Genomic DNA, 20,464 nt, shown 5'->3' on the forward strand with positions numbered 1-20,464 from the left:
GATCCCCAAAATTTCGAAATTATATCCCCAAAAAATCCCCAACTGAAATATGTGTTCCCATGAAATATCCCCAAAAGAAAATTCATGTAATTATATAATAAAAATCTACCAAAAATTGGAGAAAATCCAAACAAAAATTATTTTGTCAAAATTTTATTTATAGGAAATTTTGTCAAAATGTTATTTCTTTAGAAAATTTTCTTAAAATTTTATTTCTATAGAAAATTTTGTCAAAATTTTATTTCATTGTTGTTGTTTTTTTTTTCTATAGAAAATTTTAATTCTATAGCAAATCTTGTCAAAATGCTATTTCTATAGAAAATTTTCTCCGAATTTTATTCGTTTACAAAATTTTGTCACTATTTTATTTCTATAAACATTTTTTTCAAAAATTTACTTTTACAGAAAATTGTGCCAAAATTTTTTTATATCGCAAATATTACCAACATTTTATTTCTATAAGAAATGTGTAAAAAAATTATTTCTATAGCAAATGTTGTGAAAATTTTATTTCTATAGAAAACTGTATCAAAATTTTATTTTTATATAATATATTGTAAAAATTTTATTTCTATAGAAAATTTTGTCACAATTTTATTTCTATAGAAAATGTAGTCAAAATTTTATTTCTATAGCAAATGTTGTCAAAATTACATTTCCATGAAAAATTTTGTCTAAATTTTATACGTTTAAAAAAGTTTATCAAAGTTTTACTTCTATAGAAAATGGTGTCAACATTTTATTTCTATAGCTGATATTGTCAAATTTTTATTTCTATAGAATATTAAAAAATTTTTTTTACAGCAAATGTTATCAAACTTTTGTTTCTATAGAAAATTTTGTCAAAATTTTATTTCTATAGAAAGTTTGTGAATTACCTCTAAGTTGGAGAGGAATATTTTGCAAAATCTACCAAAGCCCATAAACGTTATTGTACTTCGCTTTTATACTTTCTATAACAAATTTAATACTGTGATTGAAAGTGGAAATATCCCTAGAAAAATCCCCAAATCACGATTTTATCCCCAGTCAAATCCCCAGATCCCCAAAGTGAAAAAAATATCCCCAACCACGAGAAAAATTCCCCAGTTTGGGGAAAAATCCCCTAATCTGACAACACTGTCCGGAGGTCTGGGGATCGGTTTATATGGGGCCTATATATAATTATTGACCGATTTCGACCAATTTGTGCATGGGTGTTTGAGGCCATATATTAACACCACGTACCAAATTTCAACTGAATCAGATGAATTTTGGTCTTCCAAGAGGCTTCGGAGGTCAAATCTGGTGATCGGTTTATATGGGGGCTATATATAATTATGGACCGATGTGGAACAATTTTTGCATGGTCATTAGAGACCATATACTAACACCATGTACCAAATTTCAGCCGTATCGGATGAAATTTGCTTCTCTTAGAGGTTCATCAAGCCAAATCGGGGATCGGTTTATATGGGGGCTATATATAATTATGGACCGATGTGGAACAATTTTTGCATGGTCATTAGAGACCATATACTAACACCATGTACCAAATTTCAGCCGTATCGGATGAAATTTGCTTCTCTTAGAGGCTCCCCAAGCCAAATCGGGGGATCGGTTTATATGGGGGCTACATATAATTATGGACCTATGTGAACCAATTTTTGCATGGTTGTTAGAGACCATATACTAACACCATGTACCAAATTTCAGCCGGAGCGGATGAAATTTGCTTCCCTTAGATCAATCGCAAGCCAAATTTGGGGGTCCGTTTATATGGGGGCTATACGTAAAAGTGGACCGATATGGCCCATTTGCAATACCATCCGACCTACATCAATAACAACTACTTGCGCCAAGTTTCAAGTCGATAGCTAGTTTCGTTCGGAAGTTAGCGTGATTTCAACAGACGGACGGACGGACATGCTCAGATCGACTCAGAATTTCACCACGACCCAGAATGGGGTCGTAGAGCAATATTTCAATGTGTTACAAACGGAATGACAAAGTTAATATACCCCCATCCTATGGTGGAGGGTATAAAAATGTTTTTACTGGGCGGCAAGAGTTTCAGATCCCCAGAACGGGGGACCTTGACGTGGCTTAATGAGCTTCAGCGGTTTTTGAACTATCAACCAACATGTAACCTTGAATTTCTCTATTTCCTTTTTTCTAGAATCCCATATCATTAAATCGAAGTTTACAAGAAAAATAACAAAATTAAGTAAAAAGGTTGACATAACGAGTTTTCCGAATATTTAAGCTACATACACTGAAAAAACAGTGAACACCAGGAAGAAATCTTTTGATTAATTTTAGAAAATTTTGAATATTTTTAAAAATTTTTAACTAAACAGTACTACAAGCGATGGCAACACGCCGATATTACAAAAATAAGTAAATATTTTTCGACAAATTCAAGAAAATTTATTAGACATAGTAAAGGTTTTTCACTTGTTAAAGAAAATTTTAGTTTGAAGGAAAAAATTGGAGTTCAAAATTGCAAGAATGCCTGTAGTGACATACGAAGTTCATGATGGACGCTGCTTTTGTAGTAAAATTTACAAATTTAAAGAAATAATGAACTATTTTGTGAGAAATACGAATTTAGTAAATCTTTATGCTTAATTTGCGTATAATTATTTCCCGTTTTTTAGTTCATTTATCTAACGTACGCAAAAAATAGTGATGTAAAGGAAACGTTCTCCAAACATAATAATTGTATGAACTAAAATATAGTTAAATTGGCTTTAGTGAAATAGAGAGTTCACTTTTTTTTGAGTGTATATTGGTTAAAATTAAAAATGTTGCTCTGATTATTATAATGACTTACCCAGTTTGGATACTAATTGCACCACAATGCTATCACCAGCCATGGCCCAACGGACTTCAAATGCCAAATCATCATATAGGACTTCACAGTTCAGTTTAGACTAGAAAATATTATAATAGGCAAAATTAATTGAAAGAACAAAAATACTGCAAGTATATAGAATGACTTAATTATTTTAATTTAACTCATTTTAATTTAATTAGATTTTTAGTTTAATTTATATTTGTTTAACTTAATTTCATTTATTCGAATTTAATTTAATACAATTTTGTTTAATTTTATTTAGCTATTATGTTTTATTATTTATTAATATCGTTATTACAAATACAAATTATAATAAATTTATAAACGAAGAAGGTTTAGCAGCTAAGGCTATCACACACTGAATCTGATTAGATGTTAGCACCATGCCACTTTAGTGAAAATGTTGCCACTTTTTATGCTTTGACACATTTGTGCCAGATTTTTGCCATTATTTTTGCATTGTTGCGCCATTTTTCAATTAATTCCTTTCTTAGTTCAAAAGTTTTCGTAAATTTTAATTTCGGATCCTTTTAAAATTACGGATGTGATTGATGCCTTAACATCCCAGCAAAAAGATTTGGAAGTTCTTCCAAAGCACAACTTTAAAAGTACTTCCAGAAGATGCACTCCCAATGATGTGCTTTATTTTAACTACCCAGGAAGTTCTTTTAATTCAACTTTTTATAACATGTTTTTTTATACTTTTAATGGGTAATATTAACTTTTTTCAAATAGGTTGCAAAGAGACAAAGAATTCATAAAATGGTACAAAGTAATTAAAATTCGTCGAAAAAATGCTAAATATTTGAGGTCAAACGTTTCCGAGAAGCGCTAGAATCCATTAAAAATTATAAAAATTATTTATTTGGCAAAATATCACATAATTTTTTAATTTACATCCAAAACATTGAATTCGGATCACACCTAAAGAATTGATGCAAATTCAGTGCAACGGTTGTTCAAATGGAGGACTTCCGTCCTATGACAAGCCCATGTTAAATTCATCGCTTCTGCCTCAATTTTGCACCACTTCCGGATCACAAAAAAAAAACATTTCCACTACTTTTTGGCGACGGTTTTTATACCCTTCACCACTACTGTGGTACAGGGTATAATAAGTTTGTGCATTTGTATATAACGCCAAGAAGGAGTAATCATAGACCAACCTTTTAGTATACGGATCGGCTTAGAATTAAATTCTGATTCGATTTAGCGATGTCCGTCTGTCTGTCTGTCTGTCTGTTGGTGTATTTTTGTGTGCAAAGTACAGCTCGCAGTTTTAGTCCGATTGTCCTAAAATTTGGTATAGGACCCTGTTTCGGCTCAAAGACGATCCCTTTTGATTATGGAAAAAATCGGTTCAGATTTAGATATAGCCGATCTGGTCATAATTGGCGTGTATCTCAACCGATCTTCCTCAAATTACATCCGAATATTTTATGAGTCTCGAAAAACTTGCAAAATATCAACCAAATCGGTTCAGATTTAGATATAGCTCCCACATATAGCTTTCGCCCAATTTACACTCATTTGGCCACAGAGGCCAATTTTTTGCTCCGATTTAGTTGGAAATTTGCATAGGGAGTAGAATTGGCATTGTAACTATGCGTGCCAAATTTGGTTGAAATCGGTTCAGATTTGGATATATCTCCCATACATAGCTTTCGTCCGATTTACACTCATATGACCACAGATGCCAATTTTTAACTCTGCAAAGGGAGTAGAATTAGCATTGTAGCTATGCGTGCCAAATTTGGTTGACATCGGTTCAGATTTAGATATAGCTCCCATATATATGTTTTTCCGATTTCGACAAAAATGGTCAAAATACCAACATTTGCCTTGTTAAATCGCCACTGCTTAGTCGAAAAGTTGTAAAAATAACTCTAATTTTCCTTAAAATTGCTTCAGATTTAAATGTTTTCCTGTGAACAATTTTGCACAGGGAGTAGATTTAGCATTGTAGCTATGCGTGCCCAATTTGGTAGAAATCGGTTCAGATTTAGATATAGTTCCCATTTATATGTTTTTCTGATTCCGACAAAAATTGTCAAAATACCAACATTTTCCCTTTTAAAATCGCTTCTGCTTAGTCGAAAACTTGTAAAAAGGACTGTTATTTTCCCTATCATCAAATACATATATATCGAGGGTTAATCATAAAAAAAATCATGCGAAGTTTCCTTAAAATTGCTTCAGATTTAAATGTTTTCCATATTTTTTACTAACATTGTTCCATTCCACCCTAGTGCATTAGCCGACTTAAATTTTGAGTCTATAGATTTTGTAGAAGTCTATGAAATTCTGTCCAGATCGAGTGATATTTAAATGTATGTATTTGGGACAATACAACACATTTGACGGATGTGATATGGTATCGAAAATTTAGATTTACAAAGTGGTGCAGGGTATAATATAGTCGGCCCCGCCCGACTTTAGACTTTCCTTACTTGTTGTTTGCTGGCATGCTTAAAATTCAATTATTTCTCTTCTCACTTATAGAGCAAACCAACCCAACAGCTATGGTGGATGATATTAGAATATTTAATAATACCATCCTATTTGTACCCACCACCATAGAATGGTGACAGGGGTATAATACATTTGTCATTCCGTTTATAACACATCGAAATATCGATTTCCGACTATATAAAGTATACATATATTCTTGATCAGGGAGAAATTCTAAGACGATATAAGCATGTCCGTCTGTCTGTCTGTTGTAATCACGCTACAGCCTTCAATAATGGGCTATCGTCCTGAAATTTGTCACAGATTCGTTTTTTGTTCACAGGCAGGCTAAGTTCAAAGATGGGCTATATCGGTCCAAGTTTTCATATAGTCCCCATATATACCGACCTCCCGATTTTGGGTCTTGGGCTTATAAAAACCGTAGTTTTTATCCAATTTGCCTGAAATTGGAAATCTAGAGGTATTTTAGGACCATAAAAAGGTGTGACAAAAATGGGGCGTTTCGGTCCATCTTTTGGTATAGCCCCCACATAGACCGATCTCCCGATTTTACTTCTTGGGCTTCTAGAAACTGTATTTATATCCGATTTACTTAAAATTTGAAATCTAAAGGTATTCTAAGACCACAAAAAGGTGTGGCAAAAATGGGGCGTATCGGTCAACCTTTTGGTATAGTCCATATATAGACCGATCTCCCGATTTTACTTCTTGGACTTCTAGAAACTGCACCCAGAGAAATGATTGGTTGGAATTCGATTACGACAACAGTTTGATAGTGTAGACCCACAATTTTTAATTGTGTGGAATAATCGTTAGTTACTTGTCTTGTTTGATAGTTTATATAATCAATATAACGGTGGTGTGACCAAAAGTTGGTACACGCGACCAAATATTGGTCGTTATTTATACATTGAAGTAACTGACCATTTCAATTTATTCCACCCTGTTGTGGATACTGATTTGTTTTGCCAATGTGTCATGTATTTGCTTTCCGATTTGCCTGAAATTTGAAATTTAAAAGTATTCTACAACCACAAATAGGTGTGGCAAGAATGGGGCGTATCGGTCAATATTTTGGTATAGTCCATATATAGACCGATCTCCCGATTTTTCTTCTTGGGCTTCTAGAAACTGTATTTACTATCCGATTTACCTGAAATTTGAAATCTAGAGATATTTTAGTACCAAAAGTTGGTGTAGCGCAAATGGCGCATATTGGTCCATCTTTTGGTATAGTCCCCATATAGACCGATCTCCACATTTTACTTCTTGAGCGTCTAGAAACTGTATATACTGTTCAATTTGCCTGAAATTGAAAATCTAGAGGTATTATGGGACCACAAATAGGTGTGTCAGGTTAGGTTAGATGGCAGCCCGATGCATCAAGCTTACTTAGACTATTCAGTCCATTGTGATACCACATTGGTGAACTTCCCTCTTATCACTGAGTGCTGCCCGATTCCATGTTAATCTCAATGACAAGGGACCTCCTTTTTATAGCCGAGTCCGAGCGGCGTTCCACATTGCAGTGAAACCACTTAGAGAATCTTTAAAACACTCAGAAATGTCACCAGCATTACTGAGGTGGGATAATCCACCGCTGTTGTTCTGTCGAAGCAGGAATCGAACTCACGACCCTCAGTATACAAGGCGGGCATGCTAACCATTGCACCACGGTGGTAGATGCGTCGCAAATGGGGTGTATCGGTCGATGTTTTTGTGTAGCCCTCACTCATATAGACCGATCTCCCGACTTTAGGTCTTGAGCTTCTAAAATCGGTAGTTTTTATCCAATTTGCCAGAAATTGGAACTCTAGAGGTATTTTAGGACCATCAAAAAGTGTGCCGAAAATTGTGCTTATCGGTCTATGTTTGGGTATAACCCTCATACACACTGATCTCTCGATTACACTTCTTGGGCTTCTAGAATTCGTATTTTTTACCCAATTTGCCTGAAATTGGAATTCTAGAGGTATTTGAGGACCATTAAGAGATGTGTTGAAAATGGTGAGTATTGGTTCATGTTTTGATATAACCCCTATATAGACCTACTTCCCGTATTTATTTCTAATACTTCTAGAATCCGGCTGACCACAATTAGGTAAGCCGAATATGGTGTGTGTCGAACCATGTTTTGGCTCGACACTGTTTAAAATACTGTTTTCTGAAGGGGAAAAATACTGTGGAAGCAAAAACTTGGCTTGATAATGAGTTTCCGGACTCTGCCCCAGGGAAATCAACAATAATTGATTGGTATGCAAAATTCAAGCGTGGTGAAATGAGCACGCAGGACGGTGAACGCAGTGGACGCCCGAAAGAGGTGGTTACCGACGAAAACATCAAAAAAATCCACAAAATGATTTTGAATGACCGTAAAATGAAGTTGATCGAGATAGCAGAGGCCTTAAAGATATCAAAGGAACGTGTTGGTCATATCATTCATCAATATTTGGATATGCGGAAGCTCTGTGCAAAATAGGTGCCGCGTGTGCTCATATTTGACCAAAAACAACAACGTGTTGATGATTCTGAGCGGTGTTTGCAGCTGTTAACTCGTAATACACCCGAGTTTTTCCTTCGATATGTGACAATCGATGAAACATGGCTCCATAACTATACTCCTGAGTCCAATCGACAGTCGGCTGAGTGGACAGCGACCGGTGAACCGTCTCCGAAGCGTGGAAAGACTCAAAAGTCCGCTGGCAAAGTAATGGCCTCTGTTTCTTGGGATGCGCATGGAATAATTTTTATCGATTATCTTGAGAAGGGAAAAACCTTCAACAGTGACTATTATATGGCGTTATTGGAGCGTTTGAAGGTCGAAATCGCGGCAAAACGGCACCATATGAAGAAGAAACAAGTATATACGGCCGTAAGTTCGGCCAGGCCGAAGCTTATGTACCCTCCACCATGTACTGCGTAGAAACTTCTTCTAAACACTGCCATCCACAATCGAATTACTTAAGTTGCGGTAACGCTTGCCGATGGCAAGGTATCTTAAAACCTCCTAACACCGCCTTCCAAATTGTATGTAAGTCCATACATTGTATATATTAAATCAAAAAAGATCGATTAAATACGTATATAATTCAGTTTGACAACATTTTCTATAGAAATAAAATTTTGACAAAATTTTCTATAGAAATAAAGTTTTGACAAAATTTTTTATAGAAGTAAAGTTTTGGCAAAATTTTTTATAGAAATTAAATTTTAACAAAATTTTCTATAGAAATAAAATTTTGGTAGATTATTTTTGGCTCGAGTGGCAACCATGATTATGAACCGATATGGACCAATTTTTGTGTGATTGGAGATCGGCTATATATAACTATTGACCGATATGGACCAATTTTGGTATGGTTGTTAGCGGGTATGTACTAACACCACGTTCCAAATTTGAACCGGATCAGATGAATTTTGCTCCTCCAAGAGGCTCCTGAGATCAAATCTGGGGATCGGTTTATATGGGGTCTATATATAATTATGAACCGATGCGAACCAATTTTTGCATGGTTGTTAGAGACTATATGCTACCATGATGTACTAAATTTCAGCAAGATCGGATGAAATTTGCTTCTCTTTGAGGCTCCACAAGCCAAATCTGGGGATCGGTTTATAAGGGGGCTATATATAATTATGGACCGATATGGACCAATTTACTAATACCATGTACCAAATTTCAGCCGTATCGGATGAAATTTGCTTCTCTTAGAGGATCCACAAACCAAATCTGGGAATCGATTTATATGGGGGCTATATATAATAATGGACCGATATGGACCAATTTTTGCATGGTTGTTAGATATCATATATTAACACCACGTACAAAATTTGAACCGGATCGGATGAATTTTGCTCCTCTAAGAGGCTCCGGGGTTCAAATCTGGGGATCGGTTTATATGGGGGCTATATATAATTATTGACCGATATCGACCAATTTTTGCATGGTTGTTAGAGACCATGTACCAACACCCTGTGCCAAATTTAAGCCGGATCGGATGAAATTTGCTTCTCTTTCAGGCTCCCCAAGCCAAATCGTGGGATCGGTTTATATGGGGGCTATATATAATTATGGATCGATGTGGACCAATTTTTGCATGGGTATTAGAGACCATATACCAACACCATGTACCAAATTTTAGCCAGATCGGATGAAATATGCTTTTCTTATAGGATCTGCTAGCCAAATTTGGGTGTCCGTTTACATGGGGGCTATACATAAAAGTGGACCGATATGGCCCATTTACAATACCATCCGACCTACATCAATAACAACTACTTGTGCCAAGTTTCAAGTCGATAGCTTGTTTCGTTCGGAAGTTAGCGTGATTTCAACAGACGGACGGACGGACGGACATGCTCAGATCGACTCAGAATTTCACCACGACCCAGAATATATATACTTTATGGGGTCTTAGAGCAATATTTCGATGTGTTACAAACGGAATGACAAAGTTAATATACCCCCATCCTATGGTGGAGGGTATAAAAAGTTTTGTTCCACCAAGACAACGCACCGTGCCACAAGTCATTGAGAACGATGACAAAAATTCATGAATTGGGCTTCGAATTGCATCCCCACCCACCGTATTCTCCAGATCTGGCCGTATTCTCCAGATCTCGCAGGGAAAAAATTTGGCTGCAATGAAGAGGTGATCGCCTATTTTGAGGCAAAACCGAAGGAGTACTACCAAAATGGTATCAAAAAATTGGAAGGTCGTTATTATCGTTGTATCGCTCTTGAATAATAAAAACGAATTTTGACGAAGAAATGTGTTTTTCTTTGATAGACCGGGGACTTATCAGCCAACCTTTTATGTCTAGATGTCGTAAAAATTTGATACTCTTGACCTTTGATTCAATGTTTATCATTGCAAAAACTTCATTGTCATATTCCTAAAAAAATCCGAGCAAATGTCCCAAAATACTAATAACATAAAAATCATCTTTTATGTTGGCCTGATGTCAATGCAAGCTGGTTTAATGTCCAAAATCATATTTCACACTTATAAGTCGGGATACGATCTGATAATAGAGTTAAGATATGTCAACATAATAACCATGTACCACATATATTTTATATATTTATTATTGACAACGCATAAAACTCAAAAAATACAGAGCGTGAATAAAACCAGACAATATTGAAGCAAAATGCAATGGGCTAAAAAAGTAATTCCGCTAACACGATCACCTTGGCAATGTTTATTGCCAAAAAAAAATCATAATTAAATTAAACTGATATTAAAAAAATATCCAAATACCAATAAAACCAAGACATACAAAAAAAAAAAAAAAATAAATGGCACCTTAAACAAACCTTGTGGACTGGGTCATAAATAAGGCACAAAATGCCGCGGCTACGGTTGCTGTTGATGCCATGACTTATGCAGACGGACAGACGGACAAACAGATGCAGATGCAAAGGCTAAATAAAAATAATAGTTTGTTAGTTACAAGCTGGTGGTTGATGAGAGTATGCTTGGCGAATACATCGATCCATGTTTACGATACACAAATTTACGATATTTGTGTGGTTACTACGATACTATTAGCAACAATAATAATAATTGACAATTACGTTAGCAACAGTGTTGTAAATGGCATGACATGGTTTATTTGGAAGGTGTTGTTTATGGTTGGATGTTGGCTATAATAAATGATTGATATTTATGCTATACGGCAGGCATACTGTAGTGTGTAGTGGTTAAGGGGGCGTAAACATGGTCAATAAAGCTTGAGGGTACATTTTATGGTCTCTCATTTAATTTTACCTTGAAGCCAAATTGACCATTTGTCCATCTCTTCAAAATTCCTAATGATATTGTGTTCCTTAAGAATATGAAAAATATTTTTATGTATAATCTTTCTTTTGGGTTTTTTTAGCATGAAATTTATATAAATACAAAATGAAAAATGTTTTTTTTTTTATTTTAGAAAAATATTTAAATTTTGAAAATATTTTTGTTATTGTTTTTTTTGTGTTTTTGCCGAAAAGAAAAAAAATGAAATTAGAAAAAAGGAAACATTCACAAAATGTATTGAAAGAAATGGAAAAAGGAGGTTTATCCTGAAAGCTGAGGTGCTTCGAGTTAGTAATCGCTTCTTTTTTTTTTGTTTGGGAAAGCTTTTTGTGATTTATTCTTTTCCTTTTGTTTTTTTTGTTTGGAGAAAGCTTTTTGTGATTTATTCTTTTGTTTCTTATAAAATAGGCGGCAGGTGGCAGAACTAGGAAAATATGGGGGGAGGTGGGGTAAATCAGCGCAAAATTCAAGCAATACCAAAAACAGATATACAGCTCAATTATTAATTTTTATTGTATAAACCCAATTCCATGGTGTTACACATATTTTAAAAATAATTTTTCAAAAAAAAAAGGCATTCCAAAAAAACATATTTCACTTTGTATCTATTTAAATTTTTACCAAAATATATATTTTAGTTTTGTTTATTCCCAAAAAAAAAATGTTTTAATTATACATAAAAACCTTCCATATTCAAACACATATTTTTTTATTTATTTATTTAATGACATTTTTTATTGTAATAAAAAAAAAATACAAAAAAATGGTTTTTGTTTTTATCTTAGGAGAAAACTTAAATAGTAATTAGAATATTTTAGGGATTTGGCAGAAAATACATAAATATTTTGGATAGTTTGAGCAATTAGGAAATTTGAACAAAAAATATTGGAGCCTTCAAATTCAAATTCCTTCACGAATCATTTTAATATTGCCACCCAAATTTTTTTTTTCCTTACCAAGCTCCATTTGACATTTGTTCAAACTTAGAAATGTGTGATCAAATAAATATTTTAAATAAAAGAAGACAGGAAAACATAATTAAAATTACAAACTTAAGACTATGAAAAATATTATAAAAGACATATAAAAAATTGTTTTTGTGTATGTTTCAAATTTCGAAAAACAACAACAACTCTAATCTAAAAAAAGTGTTCTTTTAATTTAAATGTGATTTGTTGATCTTTTCTGTTAAAAACAATTTCAAGTGCAAACACTTAATAGCAGCGTTTTTTTTGTTATGGGTGCTATTCTAAAAGTCTAAATTATTTAATATAGAATTGACATGTTTTTTTACCTGAGGGCTAATACCCAACATTTTTAATGATGGTGGAACATTAAGAGGTTTGGGTATACGAATATGACCAAAATCAACGGTGAAAGCTTCACACCAAACACCAAAATGGCCAATATCGAAAATAGTCAGATCATCGGGTAAAGTTAAAACAATTGTCTTATGATCATAACGGCGCAAGGGATTCTCTTTGCCATTTTCATCTGGTATGCGTAGACCATTGGATGTGGGTCGTTCACCTTGGCCAACCCAAAATTTGGCATCTGTTGGAAAAACGGGAAAAATTAAAGAATTGTTTTATTAATTTTTTATGTAAAAAAAAAAAAATATTTAAAATATTATAATACACTTATTTCTTAAAAAAATTTAATGTAAGTTTGGTTCTATTGATAATCAAGAAGTAAAATCATAAAAAGACCATACTTGTGGATCTAAACTAACATCAGGATTTTATTTCTCGAGAAAATGTTGTCAAAGTTTTATTTCTATTGAAAATTTTGTAAAAATTTTATTTCTATAGAAAATTTTATCAGAATTTTATTTCTATAGAAAATTGTGTTAACATTTCATTTCTATAGAAAATTTTGTCAAAATTTTATTTCTATAGAAAATTTTGTAAAAATGTTATTTCTAAACAAAATTTTATCAAAATTTTATTTCTATAAAAAATTTTGTTAAATTTTATTTCTATAAAAAATTTTCTCAAAATTTTATTTCTATAGAAAATTTTGTCAAAATTTTATTTCTATAAAAAATTTAGTAAAAATTTTATTTCTATAGAAAATTTTCTCAAAATTCTATTTCTATAGAAAATTTTCCCAAAATTCTATTTCTATAGAAAATTTTGTCAAAATTTTTGTTCTATAAAAAATTTTGTTAAAATTTTATTTCTATAAAGAATTTTGTTACAATTTTATTTCTATAGGATTTTTTGTCAAAATTCTATTTCTATAGAAAATTTTGTCAACATTTTATTTCAATAGAAGATTTTGTCAAAATTTTATTTCTATAGAAAATTTTGTCAACATTTTATTGCTATAGAAAATTTAGTCAAAATTTTATTTCTATAGAAAAATTTTGCCAAAATTTTATTTCCATAGAAAATTTTGTCAAAATTTTATTTCTGTAGAAAATTTTGTCAAAATTGTATTTCTATAGAAAAATTTGTCACAATTTTATTTCTATAGAAAATTATGTCTAAATTGTATTTCTTTAGAAATTTTTGTCTTCATTTTAGCTGTAGAGAAAATTTTGTCAATATTTTTTTCTGTAGAAAATTGTGTCAACATATTATTTCTTCATTTTATTTCTTTCTATAGAAAATTTTGTCAAAATTTTATTTCTATACAAAATTTTGTCAAAATGTTATTTCTATAGAAAATTTTTTAAAAATTTTATTTCTATAGAAATGCTTATTATGCTTATTCTGTAAAATTTAATGCAAGTTTGATTTTATAAATAATCAAGAAGACAAATTTTTAGAAAAGTTTTAGGATTTTATTTCTAAAAAAAAATTTGTAAAAATTTTATTTCTATAGGAAATTGTGTCAACATTTTATTTCTATAGAAAATTTTGCTAAAATTTTATTTCTATAGAAAGTTTTGTTAAAATTTTATTTCTATATAAACTTTTGTGCCAACATTTTATTTCTTTCTACAAAAAAATTTGTAAAAATTTTATTTTTATAGAAAATTTATTTTTTCATTTTATTTCTTTCTATAGAAGATTTTGTCAAAATTTTATTTCTATAGAAAATTCTGTCAACATTTTATTTCTTTCTATAGAAAATTTTGTAAAAATTTTATTTGTATAGAAAACTGTGTCAAAATTTTATTTCTATACAAAATTGTGTCAACATTTTATTTCTATAGAAAATTGTGTAAAAATTCTAAAGAAAATTTTGTCAACATTTTATTTCTATAGAAAATTGTGTCAATATTTTATTTCTTCATTTTATTTATTTCTATAGAAAATTTTGTCAAAATTTTATTTCTATGGAAAATTTTGTAAAAATTTTATTTCTATAGAAAATTTCGTCCAAATTTTATTTCCATAGAAAATTGTGTTAACATTTCATTTCTATAGAAAATTTTGTCAAAATTTTATTTCTATGGAAAATTTTGTAAAAATTTTATTTCTATAGAAAATTTCGTCAAAATTTTATTTCAATAGAAAATTGTGTTAACATTTCATTTCTATAGAAAATTTTGTAAAAATTTTATTTCAATAGAAAATTTTGTAAAAATTTTATTTCTATAGAAATGCATATTCTGCTTATTCTGTAAAATTTAATGCAAGTTTGGTTCTATAGATAATCTAGAAGTAAAATCATAAAAAGACCATATTTGTGGATCCAAAATAACATCAGGATTTTATTTCTAGAGAAAATTTTGTCAAAATTTTATTTCTATAAAAAATTGTGTCAACATTTTATTTCTTCATCTTATTCTATAGAACATTTTGTCAACATTTTTTTTCTATGGAAAATTTTGTAAAAATTTTATTTCTATAGAAAATTGTGTTAACATTTCATTTCTATAGAAAAATTTGTAAACATTTTATCTCTATAGAAAATTTTTTAAAAATTTTATTTCTATAGAAATGCTTATTCTGCTTATTCTGTAAAATTTAATGCAAGTTTGGTTTTATAAATAATCAAGAAGTAAAATCATAAAAAGACCATATTTGTGGATCCAAAATAACATCAGGATTTTATTTCTAGAGAACATTTTGTCAAAGTTTTATTTCTATAGGAAATTTTGTCAAGTTTTTATTTCTATAGAAAATTTTAGCAGAATTTTATTTCGTTAGAAAATTTTATCTAAATTGTATTTTTTAAGAATATTTGGTCCTTATTTTCGTTCTAGAGAAAATTTTGTCAAAATTTTATTTCTATAGAAAATTTTGTCAAAATTTTAGTTCTATAGAAAAATGTGTTGTCATTTTATTTCTATAGAAAATTTCGTCAAAATTTTATTTCTGTAGAAAATTGTGTTGACATGTTATTTCTATAGAAAATTTTGTAAAAATTTTATTTCTATAGAAAATTTTGTAAAAATTTTATTTCTATAGAAAATTGTGTTAACATTTTATTTCTTCATTTTATTTTATTTCTATAGAAAATATTTTCAAAATTTTATTTCTATAGAAGATTTTGTCAAGATTTTATTTTTATATAAAATTTTGTCAAAATTTTATTGCTATATAAAATCTTGTCTATTCTTATAGAAAATTTTGTCAACTTTTTTCTATAGAAAATTTTATCAGGATTTTATTTCTAAAAAAAAAATTGTCACAATTTTATTTCTTTAGAAAATTTTGTCAAAATTTTATTTGTATAGAAAATTTCATCAAAATTTTATTTCTATAGAAAATTTTATTTCTACAGAAAATTTTGTAAAAATTTTATTTCTATAGAAAATTGTGTCAACATTTTATTTATTCATTTTATTTATTTCTATAGAAAATTTTTTCAAAGTTTTATTTCTATGGAAAATTTTGTAAAAATTTTATTCCTATAGAAAATTTCGCCAAAATTTTATTTTAATAGAAAATTGTGTTTACATTTTATTTCTATAGAAAATTTTGTAAAAATTTTATTTCTATAGAAAATTTTGTATTTATTTCTATAAATAATTGTGTTAACATTTTATATCTTTCTGTAGAAAATTTTGTCAAAATTTTATTTCTATAGAAAATTTTGTCAAGATTTTATTTCTATAGAAAATTTTGTCAAGATTTTATTTTTATATAAAATTTTGTCTAAATTGTATTTCTATAGAAAATTGTGTCAACATTTTATTTCTTCATTTTATTTATTTCTGTAAAAACTTTTGTCAAAATTTTATTTGTACAGAAAATTTCGTCAAAATTTTATTTCTATAGAAAATTGGTTAAACATTTTATTTCTATAGAAAATTTTGTAAAAATTTTGTTTCTATAGAAAATTGTGTCAACATTTTATTTGTTTGATCGAAGATTTTGTCAAAATTTTATTTCTATGGAAAATTTTTTAAAAATTTTATTTCTATAGAAAGTTTCGTCAAAATTTTATTTCTATAGAAAATTTTGTAAAAATTTTATTTCTATAGAAAATTTTGTAAAAATTGTATTTCTATAGAAAATTGTGTCAACATTTTATTTCTTCATTTTATTTATTTCTGTAAAAACTTTTGTCAAAATTTTATTTGTACAGAAAATTTCGTCAAAATTTTATTTCTATAGAAAATTGGTTAAACATTTTATTTCTATAGAAAATTTTGTAAAAATTTTATTTCTATAGAAAATTGTGTCAACATTTTATTTGTTTGATCGAAGATTTTGTCAAAATTTTATTTCTATGGAAAATTTTTTAAAAATTTTATTTCTATAGAAAGTTTCGTCAAAATTTTATTTCTATAGAAAATTTTGTAAAAATTTTATTTCTATAGAAAATTTTGTAAAAATTTTATTTCTATAGAAAATTTTGTAAAAATTTTATTTCTATAGAAAATTTTGTAAACATTTTATTTCTTCATTTTATTTCTTTCTATAGAAAATTTTTTCAAAATTTTACTTCTATAGAAAATTTTGTCAAAATTTTATTTCTATAGAAAATTTTGTCAACATTTTATTTTTATACAAAATTTTGTCAAAAGTTTATTTCTATAGAAAATTTTGTCAAAATTTAATTTGTAATTTTGTCTAAACTGTGGTAACACTGAAAATTTTATCCTATTTCCTTGAAGCATTTTAGGTCCACAAATAGGAGTGCCAAAAATGGCGTCCATGTTCTGTTATAGCCGCCATATAGACCTATCTACCGATTTGATTTCTTGGGCGTGTAGAAACACCAACTTTTTGTCAGATTTTTCTGAAAATCTGAAGGTATTTTAGGACCACAAATAACATAGGTGTACCAAAAATATTTGGTTGATCCATGTTTTAAAGTAGCCCCCATATAGATCAATTTCCCTATTTGACATCTTGGGCTTCTAGAAACTGTACATTTTGTACCATTTGCCTGAATTTGGAAATCTGGAGGTAGCTTAGGACCAAAACTTGTTATGCTGAATATGGTTAGCATCAGTCAACGTTTTGGTATAGCCCCCATAATGACCGATCTCCCGATTTGACTTTTTGGGATACTAGAAGCCGCAATTTGTATACAATTTCCCTGAAAATTAATATCTAGACATATTTTAGGATCACAAATAGGTCTTGCAAATATTGTGTGTATTGGTCCATGATTTGGTATAGTCCCTATATAGATCGATCTCCTGATTTGATTTCTTGGGATTCTAGAAACCACAATTTTTATTCGATTTCCCTAAAAATGGATATCTGGAGGTACTTTCGACCCACAAAGACATCTGGCGAATGTAGTTTTTATTTAGTTCTCCTGATTTCAATCCTTCAGGGAATAGAAGGCACAATGGTCATACAAATTGCTCGAAACTAAAAACAAAAATACCAGATTTTATTTCTCCTACTCATTCTAATAATGGGGTTAAAAATCTACAGAATTTAGATGTCAAATCAAGGCATTATTTCGTCATTTTCTTGTACGCTTAGACGAGATATTTAAGATTCCTCTAAAACTCAAACAAAAACGGATTTTAGAAATGCAGAATCTGATGTAGTCTCCGTATGTGGAAATTTTAAATTTAACTTCGGGAAGCGTGTCATTTGAAACAATCTCCTTCAGGTACTATGTTTTCGTAAAATCCACTTGAAATTGTATATTAAAGAAAGCTTTAAACTAAAGATGCAAAATCTTCAATATAAATGTCAATTAATATCTCAGTTAATATAGAGATTATTTCTGATTATTTCCTTTACTTTATATCTTCAAAGTAAAGAAATTTGTGTTTTGAAGAAAATAACTAAAATATTGAATATTTTTTTTAAAAGGCAGAAACGCGTCAAATGTAGTTTAAGACTTATTATAAGGATTTTACATATTTGGCTTAACGATAGCTCCCCAAAAAATTTAATAATGAATGGCTGCGTTTGTTTTATTTAAAATGTATACCAATATTTAACTCACCTGGTGCTTCACCATCATAACTGAAATTGGGCACAAGTAATGTTTGGGCATCTACCACAACAATGGGATCCGATTTGACACCATGGACACCGGATAAACTGCCAAGTTTCTGGGGACGTGGAAAATCCAAATTATTCGGTATGGTAACATCACCAAAATTAACAGCGAATTCATCACACCATACTGAGAACCATTTAATGTCCTTTAGGGTCATACCCTCGGGTAGGGTTAATGTGATATCTTTATTTCTATAGCGTTTGGTTAATGATGTAGCACCACCTTTTTCATCTCGAAGACGGGTACCACCAACAGCACTGGGTTTTCCCGTGCTACCCACATAGAAATAGGCAGCTTAAATAATAAATATAAGAATAAGATAAATAAAAACATTAGCAATTTTGTTCCATCGAATGATTTTATGAAAAGTATTATTTTTATTTTGAGTTTGTTTGAAAATGTTTACCTGGTGCCTCGCCATCATAATTGAATTTTTTCACAAATAATGTTCTGGAATCTACGGCATATACATCACCGGAAACACCATGATGTAATCGTTTTAATGCACCGATTTTTGTGCCAAAATATGGAAATGAAGCGCTTGTGAATGAAAACACTAGAAAATAAATAACAAAAACAAAATCATAAAACAACCACAAACAAATTAACATCATTAGCAATTGGCTTAACTATCATACATACGAAAAAACAACAATAACAACAACAAAACAATAATATAGAAGGCAACAATAAATGTAAACAACATTTGGAAAGAAGTTCGGCATCATTAAATTCTTGTTTTTTTTTGTTAGCCAATGATTTTGCATACTAAAAAACAAAAGACTTAAGGCACAAACGTGGTCAGCTAATGTAGGAATGCTTGAGTGTGCGTGTGTGTGTACGATTATAACTTGCCTCACTAGCTTTAGTGCTAACTCATCCGCCTCTAAAGTTATAGTCCGTAGCAGTCTATTTGTCTCAGTGTATCTGGATATGTGTATTTATTTTTGATTACTAATTTGTTAATCCCCGTAACTTTTCTAATTTGATTTGTTTCTCTGTCCTATTATTATTGATATTTTTATATTAAAAATGAAAACAAATTTAGAAAGAAAAAAAAAAAAATAAACCACAAATAGTAATAAATGTATTGCGTTTTTGTATTTCGTCGAATTTTGTTTTCTGTCAGGAGTTATCTTAGTCAGAATTTAGCAATTAATAATAGTCATTAATCGCTTGCTTTTAGTATTTAAATATCGTATAAATCAATGTTATTAAAATCTCTTGACCTATAAATTAAATTAAGATTTAAACTCATTAAGGGTGTGCATAAAATTTAAGATTCTAGTAATAATTTATTATTGCTTTGTGCTAGATATTTAAAATAAATTGTTATTTTGAAATATTCGACATTTGTGGGAAACAAAACATTATTTATTTAAAAAGGCAAAATTTCGAGAAACACTCGTTGATTTATGACCATTTAAAAGGAATATTAAATTGCACAATACTCAAAAAAAGCATATAGAACTAAAGCCAATTTAATTATATTTTAGTTCATGGAATCATTTGACAATATTTTCTTTACTTTAATCTTGACTTTTGTTTACGTTAATTAGTTGAACCAAAAAGAAGAAAAATTTAAACACAAATAAAGCATAAATATTTACTAAATTCTGTCTCCTCAAAATAGTTCAGAATTTCTTAATATTTAGGTTAGGTTAGGTTAGGTGGCAGCCCGATGTATCAGGCTCACTTAGACTATTCAGTCCATTGTGATATCACATTGATGAACTTCTCTCTTAATATTTAGAAATTTTACAAATAATTCGCCCTTCATGAACTTCGTATGGTACTAAAGACATTGTTACAATTTTGAACTCAATTTTTTCCTTAAAACTTCCAAATTTTCTTTAAAAAGTGAATAAATTTAAATGCGTCAAAAAAATTTTTGAAATTCTAACTAACGAAATACAATCTAAAATTTTAATACAAAAATAATTTATTCTTCAGATATTTAGTGACCAAATAT

At 29.9% G+C, this 20,464-nt stretch overlaps 1 protein-coding gene across 3 annotated transcripts in view; it reads right to left on the minus strand.

The window, feature by feature from the left end:
* The window catches only part of Skel (DM13 and DOMON_DOH domain-containing protein skeletor), a 57,869-nt gene that overhangs the window by 15,100 nt on the left and 22,305 nt on the right, over positions 1-20,464 (minus strand). For all 3 annotated transcript variants that reach the window (XM_075292474.1, XM_075292473.1, XM_075292472.1), the window contains exons 3-6: positions 18,899-19,048; positions 18,436-18,786; positions 12,410-12,669; positions 2,816-2,915 (exon numbers count right to left, since the gene is read on the minus strand). In XM_075292474.1, the coding sequence (XP_075148589.1) occupies positions 2,816-2,915; positions 12,410-12,669; positions 18,436-18,786; positions 18,899-19,048 (861 nt within the window). The remainder of the gene's footprint in view (positions 1-2,815; positions 2,916-12,409; positions 12,670-18,435; positions 18,787-18,898; positions 19,049-20,464) is intronic.

The sequence above is a fragment of the Haematobia irritans genome, chromosome 1 (genome assembly GCF_050003625.1).
Source record: "Haematobia irritans isolate KBUSLIRL chromosome 1, ASM5000362v1, whole genome shotgun sequence".
Taxonomy (NCBI): Eukaryota; Metazoa; Arthropoda; class Insecta; order Diptera; family Muscidae; genus Haematobia; species Haematobia irritans.